A 14,729-nucleotide genomic window follows, 5' to 3' on the forward strand; every position below is an offset into this window, starting at 1 on the left:
AGATACGGCAGTGGGGAAGTGCCCCATGTCCCCACAGAGGTGAGGCACACATCTCCCCTGTGAGCACTCCATGCCCCTTGGAAGCACTCGTGCCCCCCCAGTGACGTCTGCAATGTCTCCCCTGAGGTGAAGCACCCCTGTCACCTCCCAGAGAAAGTTCCTGTGTTCCCTGCGTAAAACACCGAATGTTCGCTGTGAGGTGAGGCACTCATGTCTCCTCAGTGAAGTTCCCCATCTCCATGAAACACCCATGCTCCCTCAGTTACGTCTGCAGTGCCCTCTGAGGTGAAGCAGCTATGTCCCCTCAGAGGCGCAGCACTCCAATGTCCTCTCAGAGGGGAAGCACCCAATGTCCCCTCAGAGACAAGCACCCATGTCCGCGGAGCCACTGCGACGGGCGCCGCCACGCAGCCCCTCCGCCGCGCCCCCTCAGCGCACTGCAGCCGCCCCGCCGAGAGCTCTGCGGCCTGGGAAAGCGGATGGGATGGGGTCCCGGAGCGGGCGGGAGATGGCGGTCCCCCGGCCGGCCTGACTAAGCCAGAGGCCGGGGATGCCCGGCCCCGCGGCGGGCGCGGAACTCAAGTGCCAGGGCTGCCGTTTCCAGGCCGGGCCGCGGTGTCGGCGCTCGGCGCGGTTGCCATGGTGTGGGCCCCGGGGCGGCTGCCGGCATGGACGAGGAAGCCACGGTGGGGGTCGGGCGGCTCCGCGGCGCAGGGAACGGTGGGGGCGGTTGGTTTCGCTGGGCCGGAGGGGGTTGGCGGAGAGCGGCGGCTGCAGCCGCGTGGGAGCTGCTTCCCCGCCGGGCGCTCAGCGGCTGCGGGCTGCCGGGGCGGGGAGGCAGGTCCGGCGGCAGCTCGGAGGCGCCGCTGGGAGCTGCCTGCCCCGGCCCGGCCCTGCCCCGCCCCGTCCCGTCCCGCCGCCGGGCACGGCCGGGGCCTGGAGCGGCGGGCAGGGCCCTGGAGCGGCGGGCAGGGCCGTGGCCGGAACTCTCGGTGTGGCGGCTGCAGCGCTGGTGCTTAACAGCCGGCGGTAGCGGGTGCTTTGCGCGGCTGGGGCCCGGTGAGGGCCGGAAGAGAGCTGCTGAGCTCGTCCATGTGGGTGCTTCTGAAGTCTCTCCCGGCGTATCTCCTCACCCAGTTGTGCAGGCTTTCTTCGCGCCGATGTTCCCTCACAGTTGTAATTTTCTCTTTCGTGTCCTGCTCTCAACTTTTTTTATGTCTGCTTCCGTTTCAGATGGGTGGCTTTTATCAACCCATGTCATGTGTTATTCCCCTTGTTTTAACGCTCACATACACAAGAGCTGATGCTTGCCAGCTGAAATTATTTGTTCACAGTTATCGATGACTGATAGCAAATGCTATGATTACTTTTTATCAGCTAGAGCTAACATAAAGGGCATAAATATTCTGTATGAGTAATCTCCAAAGCCTAGTAATAACACTATTTATTTTACTTGAACACATGTGAAACTGTTTGTGCTTTTCCCTCTTAGGGAGATTTAAATGAACGCTGTGCCCAGTGTTCGGAAGTGAACTGGGGTCTCACTGATGGAGGCAGGTTTTATTGCAGATCTTGCCACAATGTTGCTGAGGTAAAAAAATTAAACTACTGCTCTCTAAAAAGGTTCATTTTGATTGCTTCTTGGGTTTATGTTAGAAAATCTCAAGATTTTTCTCCTTGGCATTAGAAGTTGAAGGTAGTGTTGCAGTTCTTCCTTTTCATGCTTTACTTGACACTGTTTAATGTTCCTCAAAATTGCAAGATTTAAAATGAGCCATCTTCAAATACTGTGCTGCTATAGCCATAGTACCGGCATGCTGTCTAGATGCCTTGGAAGAATTGCCTGGGTACTGCTGCACTTCAGTACAGTACCAGGGTAGGCAAACCCTGATGTATGCCCCTATATGTCCAGGATAGTAATTCTCTATTTTTGCAGTTTCTGAATGAGAAGTTCAGAGTGTTCTGCCTCCCTTTACTTTAGGAAATTTGAACAAGTTCCGTGATTATGTTTTATGAAGGGGCAATCTATGCAAGTTAGGCCCGGGTTTTTTTCTTGCTAAGGTATATTCCTGTTTTGCAGAGAACTAGAGAAGTTGTAAACACTGATTTTATTACTAACACAAGAGTCCAGACGATCTCCAAAGGTTCAAAAAAGCAGGAAAAGACTGGTATGTATGAATTTATCTCTGTATTTTACATAAGAGTCGCTGCTCAGCCAGGGTTCACCTAGCCCATTATGTCTTTGACAGTGACCAAAAGCAGATAGCTAGGAAAGACTGTAAGAACAGAAACTAAATACAAACTCCAGATGCTGTCACAACCTTCAGTAGTCCCATTTTGGTGACTTCATGAGCCACAGGTGACCTCTGTGAGCCTGATGGTGGATTTTGGGGTTGTTTTTTTGATATAACAGAGCTCTGTGTCTCTTATTTCCACTTTGATGTGTGGAAGCCAATACTCAGCAAAGATAATGGTGGTATGCATTCAGATGTGGTCATCCCTTTGTTCCTTCCTTGTGATGGCAATCACAAAACCAGAAGAGTTGTCTGTCATCATAAGCGAGATGTCAGGTCCAGCTCTGAGAATGTCTTGTCAGTCTGGCTTGCGGTACAGGTACTTGGCCCTGTAACCTATACACAAACCAACATGGAAGAGATTTCATGCAGTTACAATAGCTAAACCAATTTTACATCTTTTATCCAGAGTAATTTCTATACTTTTAATGATTCAGAAGGATACTAGTCATTATGTATGATGACATATGCCACAAGGATGTTATGGTAAGATGGTAAGGCTGCTGCTGGAGCTAGGTATGTGTCCTGTGGTGGCTGGGTAGATGTTTTACTGTTGTGGCCACTTTCAAAAAGCAGAAATGCATTACAATGCTAAATGAAGCACTGGATTGTCTTTGTCTCTGATATGCTGATCTGTCTTCTCTCTGCTGTGGTGACAGTGGGTTACTACATTCATTCAAAGAGAACAACTGTGTGGAAGTGAAGAGTAAAAAGCGGAACAACTGTAACACCTCCACTTGTCTTTATCCTGTATTACTCCTGAAGTCTGAGCTGTGCACCATTTCATTAGCCATCCCCCAAGCTTCTTAAGAAAGAAATCCTTAGCTTCACACAGTCCTTTCTGTGGGTGCAATTAAATTATGCTGTGGCACCTTATTTTCATGCATTTATAGGAGTCAGCTGTGTCTGTGGTTAATAGTTAAAGCCAACATCATTAAAGCAGAGCAGAAGCTTTGGGTAGGTAACTTCTAAGGTAGTGAGATGCAAGGCATGATTGGAAGAAAAAATAATGAAAAAGAAGCATGGAGGGAATGAAAAGGAAGTTGGGAAATGGAGAGAAATTGTCTAAAAACAAAAGCCTGTAGAAAAGGATTTGTAAATATAGAGAGGTAAGGGTGAAAACTAAATGTAATGCAGTCCAAGAGAATAGTGAATAGGTTGGAGCAGGCCTGCCCCTGGTGAAATTTATGTTGAGCTAGAACCTTGGAATATCTGAAAAGGTTTCTTTAATTTAAATGTGTATGATTGGGTGGGAAAGAATGGTGAAGACTGTGGTGATATTGGTTGTATTTTTGCCTGACTCACCGCCGTAATGTGTTCCAGCTTTCTGTGCCCAGGGATGGGAAAGAAGTTGTATTTCACTTTAATGACAGGTTCTCGGTTACTTTAAAACTGGTCACTTAACCACTCTCCACTTGATTACAAATGCCACACTAGAAGTTATAGTGAAATACGTTGTTCTTGGGAAACGTGTGGAGAACAGTGCATGTTCAGTAGCTTTTCTTCTTAAGACTGTGAATAAATGGGAGTTAATGGAGTATATTCAGTGTGCCTGGTCTCTGCTTTAGGATCTGAAATAAATTATTAAATAGACATGTCTCTGTCCTGGTACAAAGAGGTCAGAATATTAAGTGGAACTAAGTGTGCGTAAGGTTAAAAAAACCCTACAAAACAGTACAAACAATAAAAATAAAACACTTTTTTTTTATTTAGATGGAGGCTGTGAATGGTATGTTTGTGAAGGCTTTCAGCTCATACTCAAAAAACAAGCTGAAGCTTTGGAAGCATTAGGAGTATGTCCACAAATGAAGGTATGAAGGTGCTGTGTGAGTTGTACACACTGGGTGTGTGTTACAGGAGGAGTCATTTTAAAAGATTGTAATTTTTAAAGTAAATGGAACAACTCCCTGTTTAAAAACATTGAGCATATGAAAACAAACTTTGCTTCTCTGGTAATTTTAAAACATAGTTTATAAATCACAGTTAATAAAATTAAAGCTGGAACATTATCCAGATCCTTGAGTTAGAAATTATGCTCTGTTCTCTCAGCAACCAAGGACCTTGTAAACATTGTACTAATCACTGTGCATTTGTATTTATCAGGATGAAGTTCTATGTAATTTTTGGAGGTGTTACCTTCAGAAGAGCAAACAGGCATATTGCATCCGACCAGCTGCGGAAACTGTCAAAGCATTATCAGTAAGTGAAAAGCTCAAATCCCATGAGATATTTGGTATCTTTTCGAAAAGCAACAGCAGAATCCTTGTTTGTTCAACTACTTATCTGGCTGGCATTCATGTCACTTCAGTATGAAGGATGTCTTCTAAACAGGGTTCCACATGTCCATTTTGTTGTTAGGTTTGGTTTGGGTTTTTTTCCTATTTTGAGAGACAGATACTTGTCTGAGTATGGAAAACTGCTTATTTAAAAATACTGCTTTGTCTTGGCATAGAGAGTCAGTAGATACAGCAGAGATTATAATACAAAATGTATCATCAGCTACCATCCTTACCTGCCTGACTCTCTTGATATCACTTGTTTCATGAAGCTTTGATTCTATGTACTGCCAGCTTTTGGTCATTGTAACAGATGGAAGTGTAATGTCATCACTGGAAATCTTTTTATCTTGAGAAATCCTTTTAAAATAAGGGGTTTTGCAGGGTTTCTTTATATACTGCTGATTCACAGAAAAAGAAAAAATGTGAGCTGTTGAAGTTCAAACTTCATTTACTGTTGAACTTGCATCTATCATGTTTTGTTTGGTTTCTTCAGATTGAAACAGTAACTGACAATAATACAATGACTTATTTACAAATCCTAGGTATGCGATAGCAGTACTGATGTGGACAGTGACCCAGAAAGTTCTAGCCATTTTCATTTGCTGTCCCTCTCTGAAAGTGAGGGGGATCTACAGACTGATAACAGCTTTGCCTCATCAACTAGCAAGGTCTCAGGTAGGAGCAAGGAACTTGACTATCTGGAAACAATATTTGTATAGTTTTTTAATAGAAATAAATATATATAAAGTATATTCATGTAGAATGAATTGGAGGAACTGGTTGCAAATTACAGAGTTTTTGGTACTGTTTGCCACTAGAGTACTTTATATTCTGCCAGAAATAGAAGACTTTGCCTCCTCCCAAAGCCCACCCAAGGAGATGAAAGTTGAACATAACCTGGAAATACAATGGGAAATGCAGGAGGAAGTTTTATTTTATAACAAGTTTGTGCCATACCTCCTGTTTGCAGTGGGGAAAAAAAAAAAAAAAACAGCTATTGTATTTGCAAAGCTGTATGTTCACAAACAGCAGCTTTAAAGAACAGGCGGTTGTTTAGCTAATAGCAGAGCTGTCAGTCATGACTTTGATGTTAAAAAAAACATGATTTGGGTCTCGGGGCGGGGGAGGGTTTTTGTTAGGGTTTTTTTTTTTTTTGTTTATTTGTTGTTTGGTTGGGGTTCTTTTTTTCTCTCCCATAGATAACAGTTAGTTTTCTAATTTTATGCCAGTATATTTTGGTACTTCTGTATCTTATGTGTCTACATTCATAGAATTGTAGAATACTCAGGGTTTGAAAGGACCTCAAGATCACGTAGTTCCAACCCCCATGCCATGGGCAGGGACACCTTCCACTAGACCGTGTCACCCAAGGCTCTGTCCAACCTGGCCTTGAACACTGCCAGGGATGGAGCATTTACCACTTCTCTGGGCAACCTGTTCTAGTGCCTCACCACCCTCACAGTAAAGAACTTCATTATATCTAACCTGAACTTCCCCTGGTTTAGTTTGAACCCATTATCCCTTGTCCTACAGCTACAGTCTCTGAGATGAAGAGTCCCTCCCCAGCATCCTTATAGGCCCCCTTCAGATACTGGAAGGCTGCTATGAGGTCTCCAGGCAGCCTTCTCTTCTCCAGGCTGGACAGCCCCGATTTTCTCATCCTGTCTTCATCCAGGAGGTGCTCCAGCCCCAGATCATCCTCATGGCCCTCCTCTGGACTTGCTCCAACAGCTTCATATCCTTCTTATATTGAGGACACGAGAACTGCACACAGTACTCCAAGGGGGGTCTCACAAGAGCAGAGGGGCAGGATCACCTCCTTCTTCTGGGCTGTGAGCACACACTGCCGGCTCATGTTAAGTTTGTTATTGACTAACACCCCCAAGGTCCTTCTCCACAGGACGGCTCTGAATCACTTCTCTGCCCAACCTGTAGCTGTGCCTGGGATTGCCCCGACCAGGCACAGGACCTTGCACTTTGCATTGTTGAACTTCATGAGGTTGGCATTGGCCCATGTCACAAGTGTGTCAAGGTCTCCATGAATTGGACCTTCATTTTTTACTACTTTCTTTTTACTGTTTTCCTGATAACCCCGTCTGTTTCATCAGTTTCTCCTTTCTGTTCACAGTATCAACTTGAAAATATTTATAGAATACTAAATATTTTAATTAAAAAGTGTTCTAGAAAATTGGGGTGTTTTGGTACTACTGGGCAAGTGTAATGCTAGACAAAGCTGCAATGTCTGATATTGGAAATACATTTCAAGGCACATTTGAAAGCTTTTGTTTGCTTTTTAAACTTTTGATGGTTTTTCTTTTTTTGCTTATTCTTTGCTTGCAGTTTGTTACTTTGTTACAGTGTTTGTTTTTCCCCTGTTATGTACTATCCTCTTTATGTCGCATTTCTGTTCTTCTGTGATACTGCCTGTCTACCCTCAGAAGACTACAGTCTTTTTGTTTCATGTTCTCTTCATTTGTAAAGGCCAGAAATGGTAATAGAATAAGAAACTTAATCTGCAGCAGATAAAATCAATAAGCTTTTAAAAATCCAAACAAGGGGGAAAAATGTGGGAAAATGGTGACACAAATTTTTGTGAATATAATGCAAGCACCTCTCAGCCTTATGTATTAAAACAACACAATTTTCAGATAAAGAGTCACTGTTTGTACATGTAGCAGATCTTGGGTTTTACAGGAAAATTACATAAAGAGGAAAGAATTGAGTGGAAAAATTTCTAGTGAAAATATTGCACGGACTTTTCTTACCTTTTAGATGCCTGGAGGGACTCCTTTCTTCCTTGGTGCTTGTGCCTTTTATAGTTACATTGTTTAGCTTTTCAGAATTGCTGGACAGTGTTAAGAAAGGCCATAATTTAATGTGTTCTTGGTCTGTTGTTTCAGAGATTGGATTCAGCTGTTAAGTAGTCATACCAATAAAAGCACTTGAAACGAATTAAGAGTTCAACACATTCAGTGACACTGAAAGTATATTTTGGTAAATCAAACAAACATAGAAATTATTTTGTGTATTCAAATTTAACACAAGTAGTGCTAAATGTGTTCTAGTTAATTATAAATTCTTGTGAAGATTCATAAGTTTTCTTTTCTGTGCTGTTTCTACTGAGCTGTTATTGCTACAGACTGGAAACCTCAACACCCCTTTTTCCTTAAGAGGCTTGTACAACTAGCTAGCTTTTTGTTATTTTTGTGTAGGGATAATAGCAAATTGTAGCACTAAGATGTTGCTAGAGAAGCCTATTAAACTCTTAAATTATTAGATGTGTGTAACTGTGTGTTGTCATGCCTTGCATAAGCTGGAAGAAATAAAAGGAAATTGTGTTCCATCATTAAGGCCACAAATATAATGAGGATTATTTTAAATTGAGTAGAATGTGAAATTAATAATGAAGCTTCAGCCATGAAGCTGCCTTTAAGCACAAAGTATCCATGTAAAAGGTGAAACTGTTGACTAAAAGGATTAACTGATGTTCTTGCCTTTGTTCACTGACGCACCTACGTGATAGACCTCATAGGATGCTCTCATCTAGACCTTGTCCTAAGTCTGTACAAGTTGTACGTTTCCAGTGGTTCTTTTAACCTGTTGCTGTGTCCATAGTGCTGCTGCCTGCCGTTTTAGGAGCCGGTAGGTGGCATCAAAGACCAGTTCTGGCTCAGGATCACAGTGTTAGGCGTGACTTCATGCTGCATGTCAGTGGCGCTGGGCCTCTACCACTGACCACTGGCCCCTTACGGGCTTGGCTATCACCTGCCAGCGTGACCACGGAGCTGCCAGCCTCTCCGAAATCTTAAGCTGTTTTTTGCAGGCTGCTTGCCATGGCCCTTCAGCTCCCAGCCGCGGAGCTGTAGATCCAGCCCTTGGTGTTCCTGTCTGAACAGGTGAACAGTCTGTGGGGAAACACAGTGAGGAAATCTCTACAGAATTAATGATGATATTTTGTGCTGGTGTGCTTTAAATTCATTTTTCTTCATCCTGGCTGGCTAATGCTGTAGGAAAGAGAGGCTTTTTTATACTTCCTCCTTCCCTGAATTCCCAAGTTTCACTGCTGAAAAGGTTTGCAACTCGTAAATCACTCTATTAAATTAAATTTCTTATTGCTGCTTCTCTTAATTTTTAGTGATTCACATCAGTAATGAAACAGGGAGGTTTTGTTGGTTGTTGGTTGATTGGGGTTTTTTTTCCCCACCCTCTTCACCACTTGCTACATTTTTGTCCTGATGGTGTTTCTTTTTCACTGAATTTAGATGTGGGTTTTTTAAATAATATCTACATTTCCACAGTTAGAGATTATATGGCACATGGATACATACCTTAACCTCAGTAAAATTCCTGCAGTGTAAATAATTCTCTTGTTAAAGTCCTGACTGTGATGAAGTTTAAAACTCTGTGCTTTAATCCCTAACTCTGAGGTATTGATTTAAGCACGTAAAATTTTCCCTTGTTTCCCCACTGTTCCCTTATCACTCAAATAGAAAACAGTATTTCCAGCTCATAAGTAGTGTTAGTTATATGTTGTGGAGGAGTAAATGTCTTTCTAGTACTCCAGGTTCAACTAACAAAAGGTCTGTTTTGATGGGTACCAGAGGGAGTTTTGTCCGGTGTCATCGTGAGGTAAATAGCAGTTTATAAAACAGATTGTCATCACATATCGTGATGGGCAAATAAATTAGAGTTAGGCTGTTTAGTAGAAAAGTACACAAGCTACCCAACTACTCAAAGTGATGATTTCAAAATGTTAATTGCTGAACAAGGGTACTTGTATGTGCCTTGTATCCTGTTTTCTGTATACCATGAATCACGTTTACATCTTTTTTTTTTTTTTTTCCTTTTTTAACATAAACCCAAGAAAGCGCCTCTGTGTTCTCTGGATCGGTAGATGGTAGCTGGTATTTAAAGAAGAACCAAAAGGAGAAACTGAGGATGACAATGCCAATGACCCTTTCATTATGTTACATGGCATTACTCTGGCTGAGAGAACCAATGACATTATCTGATATGTTAAGGTATGACAAGTCTAGTGAAATATTTGTTGCTTTTCTAAATATATATATTTTTTATAAATGTGTTTTTTTTTTTTATGTTAAATCTGTACTATCTCCCTTTTACTAATTTGGTCAGTAACAGTGAGAAGTTTTCTATGTTTAGGTGTCTGTTGACGTAGCAATTCACACAGCTGCTTTTGGAGAAGGTTGACTGCAGTGAATCTCAAAGACCTGTAAGGGAGAAGGTTTTGGAGCTAAAGAAGTTTTTCTCCTCCTTCAAAATTTCTTAAGATTCATCAGAGCTGTATTTGCTGTTGTCAGCATGCCAGAATTAAATGAGTAAACATTCTCCAGGGCTTACATCAGTGGCATCATACAAACAGTACCACTAGCATATAGTTATCTGAAAGGTAGCTAAGTAACTTCATGCAATGGAGCTGGGCACAGAAATTAATACAGGAAGTCCTTTTTTGTCTTTGTATCTTTTAATCTGTAATTATTAGAGTTCAGAATAACATACCTTTTAATGTAATAGAAATAAAATGTTCTAATAATAGGGTTTGATGCTAAATGGAGACCGTTGAACTGTTGCTGACAATGCAGTTCCCTTCTCTCCCCCTACAACAAGGCTGTGAACGTACTTGGTTCACATATTTTAAGAAAAACATATTTACTTAAAAAATGAAAAATTATTCATCAACTTTTCTTGTTAGCCATAAATATTTTAAATTAAGCCCAAATAGGTTAAATTCAGAAATTCTTTGATTTTCCTTGCAAGACCTTTTGTATACTGAAACTCCTGTTTAACAGGTGCTGAAATAGTGTGCATTTCTAAAAAGATGGTGAAAAAATGTTACTTCGGCAAAATTTAAGGAACAGAAAGACTCAAGTGACTATGTTGGTGAATCAAATTGAAAACTCAGACAAAATAAAGGAAAAACTGATTAAAATTCAGCTGATAGGGTAGATTTCAGTTCTTTTATTTTTATTTTTGAAATATATAACCTGTGATCTAAAAGGCAAGGTAATGAGTACATCATCCCTCACCTCTGATGCATATAACTCATATTGCTTCTTGAAGTATGATGAATACAAGGAAGGTATACACCGGAGCCTGATACTCCACTATGGCCTCTCTCCCTTTGGAGTGCCAACTTCCACCGGCACTTTCCTAGCTTTGCACAAGCTTTTCAACAAGGATGGGTATTGAAGAATGCAATTCTGCAAGTACTTTTAAAAGGGGGAGGTTGTATGTGCTCAAATACAGTAGTTAATACTAGCTAACTTATTTCTGTGCAAAGCAATGTTTAACCCTTGGACTTAACTTTAGGGGCTGGCTGTTGCCTTCATTTATCAGAATGGCACAAAACCATATCTGCATAACTTGATACACTGTTGCATAAAAGAGACTTGTTAAATTTTCAGAAAATGCCACAGTATTTGGAATTCAAACGAGCACCCTGCCATACACAAGTATTTATTGAGTAGCTTAAAAACTGGTAGAACTCAGAAGTAGTTTTCAATAACAAGATGTATTACTGACTACTGTCTTCTTAGGGAAATTACGTAGGAGCCAGAACAGCCATAGCATACTCTGTATTTTTGTCAGTGGGTAAAAACTAAATATATAAATCCTGTCTGATACAATGTTTGTATATGGCAAAAAATCCAAGTAGTAAATTACAATTACTGGGATAGATAAAATGGTTCATAATGGAGAATTGTTGCTTAGCTTATCCCGTTTGGGGAGAAAAATGAAAAATTATATATCTATTCTTTGGTTATGGTATCTTGGAAACTGTCTCTCTAAAGCATGTGGAGTCATATGAGGAAAATACATCCTCACAAGTTTCTGTCTTAGGATGATAGTCTGGTTTGAGAAAAAAAAACCCAAGTAGAAAAATCAGCTAACAAAGTCAACTATTTAGAGGAAAGGTAGGTTGTGGTGTTTGTATATTAATGGTATATTGTGGTATTTGGCAACTGCAGAAAAGATCTAGGGAAGTAATTCAGAACCTGGAGAACATCCTTTGTACTGAGATCCTTAGGAGATGAGCACACTTACTTGAAAGGATTTAGGGGAAAAATGGAAACAGTAAAAAAGCTGCAAAAGGAGAGAAAAAAATCCAGTACCAAAAATAGCACAGAAAGGCATAAACAGAAGCTAGTAATTGGAAATTGAAATAAGATTATTTGAATGAACAGGTATCATTTCATTAGATAAAATTTATGGGTGTAATACTTTTAAAAGTGGGTAAATCAAAATGATTCGGTGATTTTAAATGCACTGAACATAAGAACAGGATTAAATACAGAAAGTGATGTTTAAAGTAATGTAATTTGTATTGCAAAGTTTTACCATGATACGATAGTTATATAAGACCGTAATTACATTATCATGCTTCCCTCCCTACCCTTAAGGTCTCTGCCTTTCACAAGCCTCATGAAGAAGGGAAAAGAATTTTATATTGCATGAACTATGTTAAAATACTTGTTTACTAATTTATGAATATCGAAGTTTAAAAAAATCAGACAATGTTCCCATTTTTTTCATGCATTAAGATACACAGATGAAAATAGTTACAGACCAAAGATGAAAACTGTTCAGAGAAAACATTAAGTATTCAGCATTACCTTTTAAATCTATAAAGGCAGATTTATTTATTTATTTATTAAACCAGCTGAATTGTAGTTGGGCTTAAAGTTCTGCCTTGTTTTTCCCTCAGTTTGGTTTTCTCCCTACCCTGAAGTCAGGTGACTACTGCTCCTCCCTCGTGATACATGCTTAGGCGCTGTGGTAGGGCAATCTGCCAGCTTTTAAAGGATTTACAACACCAAAAATATGCTTCTCCTTGCTACTTGACACACTTAGCAGAAAAACACTACAATTACCTCCTCTGACAGGGACATTTTGGTTTAAAAATAACATTTTTAACAACCTGCTACTCAAGTCTATGCAACGCATTAAATCCCTTTCCATTGTGATTAGTCTCACAATACTCCATACAGTGTACATTATTTATCTAATTAATAAAATTGTTGGCTTGTGGAAGAAGTTTTAAGATGCTAGACTTTGAGATTCTGAGAACTAATGCTTTTCAAATGAGGTTATACCTAGCTGTGCTGGCAAGACTAAACTTGTAATCGGTTTGTGGCATTATTCTGTGGCTTTAACAGATGCATCATTTCCTTGTAGCATGCAGAGGACCTGGGCTTTTTTTCATACTTGGCCCTTACTAATGCATACTGCTGCTGTAATTAGAGGAACATTGACTGTGTATTGTATCTGCCAGTCAGGTTTCCAAGCACTTCACTAATAGAGATAGTCTTGCAAGTGTTTTGATTGTCTGTCTGTTAAATGAGAGGTTTGGAAGAACAGCAGACAGAAGAAAATGTTCTAAAGTGCAATTCCAAATCTGGGCTTTTGGAGTAAGTGTTAAACCTGAATTATCAGCACAGTGTATTCATAACAGGGTATTTACACTGTTTTATGTATTTTTAGAATGTAAAACCAACTCTTAACCTGCAAAAGTAGAGCATTCTTTTGTATGGAGACAGTAATTTCGTGCTGGGAAAGATGTCATTATTCTTTAAACAGCTGCAGTGCTTTGAATTAGTACAGCCAAGTTAGTGAAAACTTTTTTTTAAAAACCAAAGCAGCCCACAGCATTTAGATGGACACTGCTTGAACCTTGCAGTGTAAGGATGTGGTTCCAGGATCAGTTTAAGACGATCAAAGTTTCTGTTGCTGTGGTCCTGCATAAACATCCCTGCTCTTTCTCTTGCCATGGGTACCAGCATTCATCCTGTTTATGGTATATTAGTTGAAAGAAGTAGATCTGCATAAAATTTATTGTGCAAAATAAAGTTTCAGCGGACACTTTCATGCAGGTTAATTTGCTTCATTGCAGTCCCTTTCTGCTTTGTGCCGGCAATAATGCTCCTGCAGTCAGCTGAGTCTGGAAATCTGTTTGCTTGGAATCAAACTCTGGAGAACAAAAGACTAGTTCTCAGTCTAATTCTCTGTCTGAGAAGTCACACAAGTGCTTTTGTCAGCAGGGAGGAGTGTGAGGCAGAGGACTGGAGGGTGGGATTTTCCATCTCAGAGGCAGCAAGCTGTTAGGGTGGTTTGCTGCAATCACCACTACACCACACCCGAAGGAAGGTCCTAATTGTTTGTCCTCTTCCAGCTGCTACTGTGCTGGCTCAGGAGGTTGCACCTTGCTGTGTCTTGGTACCAGCTCTTCAGATCTGACAGCTAATTGTATGATTGCACCTTAACACGTGTCAGCCAAAGCTTATCATCAGCTGAGCCTGTAATGGGTCACTGTTGCTGAAAGAGGAAGGTTTCATTTACCTTTCTTTCCTTCTCCTGTGTGATGCATCCCTTTCCCTCTGCCAACTCTTGCACTTGTTGGAGCTGTCTGTGAGCCTCCTCAGTTGGTCAGGTGATGTGAAAGAAACTCTTATTTCTGGCAATAGGGTAATGGGTAGTATTTTGCTGCTCTTATGAGTTACATTTGTGGAAGAGGATGATGAGCAACAGGAGCACACAGCCAGATGAGGAGGGAAGTACTACTAGTTATGTTGAGCTTTTAGGACGGCTCAGGGCATTTTGTGAAACCATACCTCAAGCTGACGTTCTTCAATTTAGTGCTGATGACCTTGACTAAAATGAGTTTGAAACTGACATGCAAGCTGCTTGGCAGATCGGGTGGGATGGCGAGGACAACCAACCAGTGCTAGGTCTGCTTGGTAACCTCACCAAGGGTGTGGGCCAGTGCACATCTCCACTCAGGGTCGGGAAATGCTATTTACCCTGGTTGAGGAAAGCTACTGAAATTTTGTTACACCACATGATTAGAACAGATTGTGCAATGACTTTTACCACTTCATTTAAGAAACCAATGCGTAGAGCTTCAGAATAAATTTATCAGGCAACGTGATTTTTCAAACTGGTGTTGTTTTTCTGAAATCACAGAATCACAGAATCACAGAATCCCAAGGGTTGGAAGGGACCTAAAAAGATCATCTAGTCCAACCCCCCTGCAAGAGCAGGGTAACCTACAGTACATCACACAGGAACTTGTCCAGGCGGGCCTTGAATATCTCCAGTGTAGGAGACTCCACAACCCCCCTGGGCAACCTGTTCCAGT

At 41.1% G+C, this 14,729-nt stretch overlaps 1 protein-coding gene across 3 annotated transcripts in view; it reads left to right on the forward strand.

The window, feature by feature from the left end:
* Positions 1-433: 433 nt before the first annotated feature.
* The window catches only part of TAF1B (TATA-box binding protein associated factor, RNA polymerase I subunit B), a 58,090-nt gene continuing 43,794 nt past the window's right edge, over positions 434-14,729 (forward strand). For 2 of the 3 annotated variants that reach the window (XM_065681604.1, XM_065681606.1), the window contains exons 1-7: positions 434-720; positions 1,493-1,591; positions 2,081-2,168; positions 4,008-4,105; positions 4,398-4,493; positions 5,116-5,248; positions 9,438-9,594. In XM_065681604.1, coding sequence (XP_065537676.1) covers positions 640-720; positions 1,493-1,591; positions 2,081-2,168; positions 4,008-4,105; positions 4,398-4,493; positions 5,116-5,248; positions 9,438-9,594 — 752 coding nt within the window. In that variant the 5' untranslated portion in view covers positions 434-639. The remainder of the gene's footprint in view (positions 721-1,492; positions 1,592-2,080; positions 2,169-4,007; positions 4,106-4,397; positions 4,494-5,115; positions 5,249-9,437; positions 9,595-14,729) is intronic. The other variant, XM_065681605.1, reaches the window with a different exon arrangement.

Source organism: Lathamus discolor, chromosome 5 (assembly GCF_037157495.1).
Source record: "Lathamus discolor isolate bLatDis1 chromosome 5, bLatDis1.hap1, whole genome shotgun sequence".
In the NCBI taxonomy this organism is placed as follows: domain Eukaryota; kingdom Metazoa; phylum Chordata; class Aves; order Psittaciformes; family Psittacidae; genus Lathamus; species Lathamus discolor.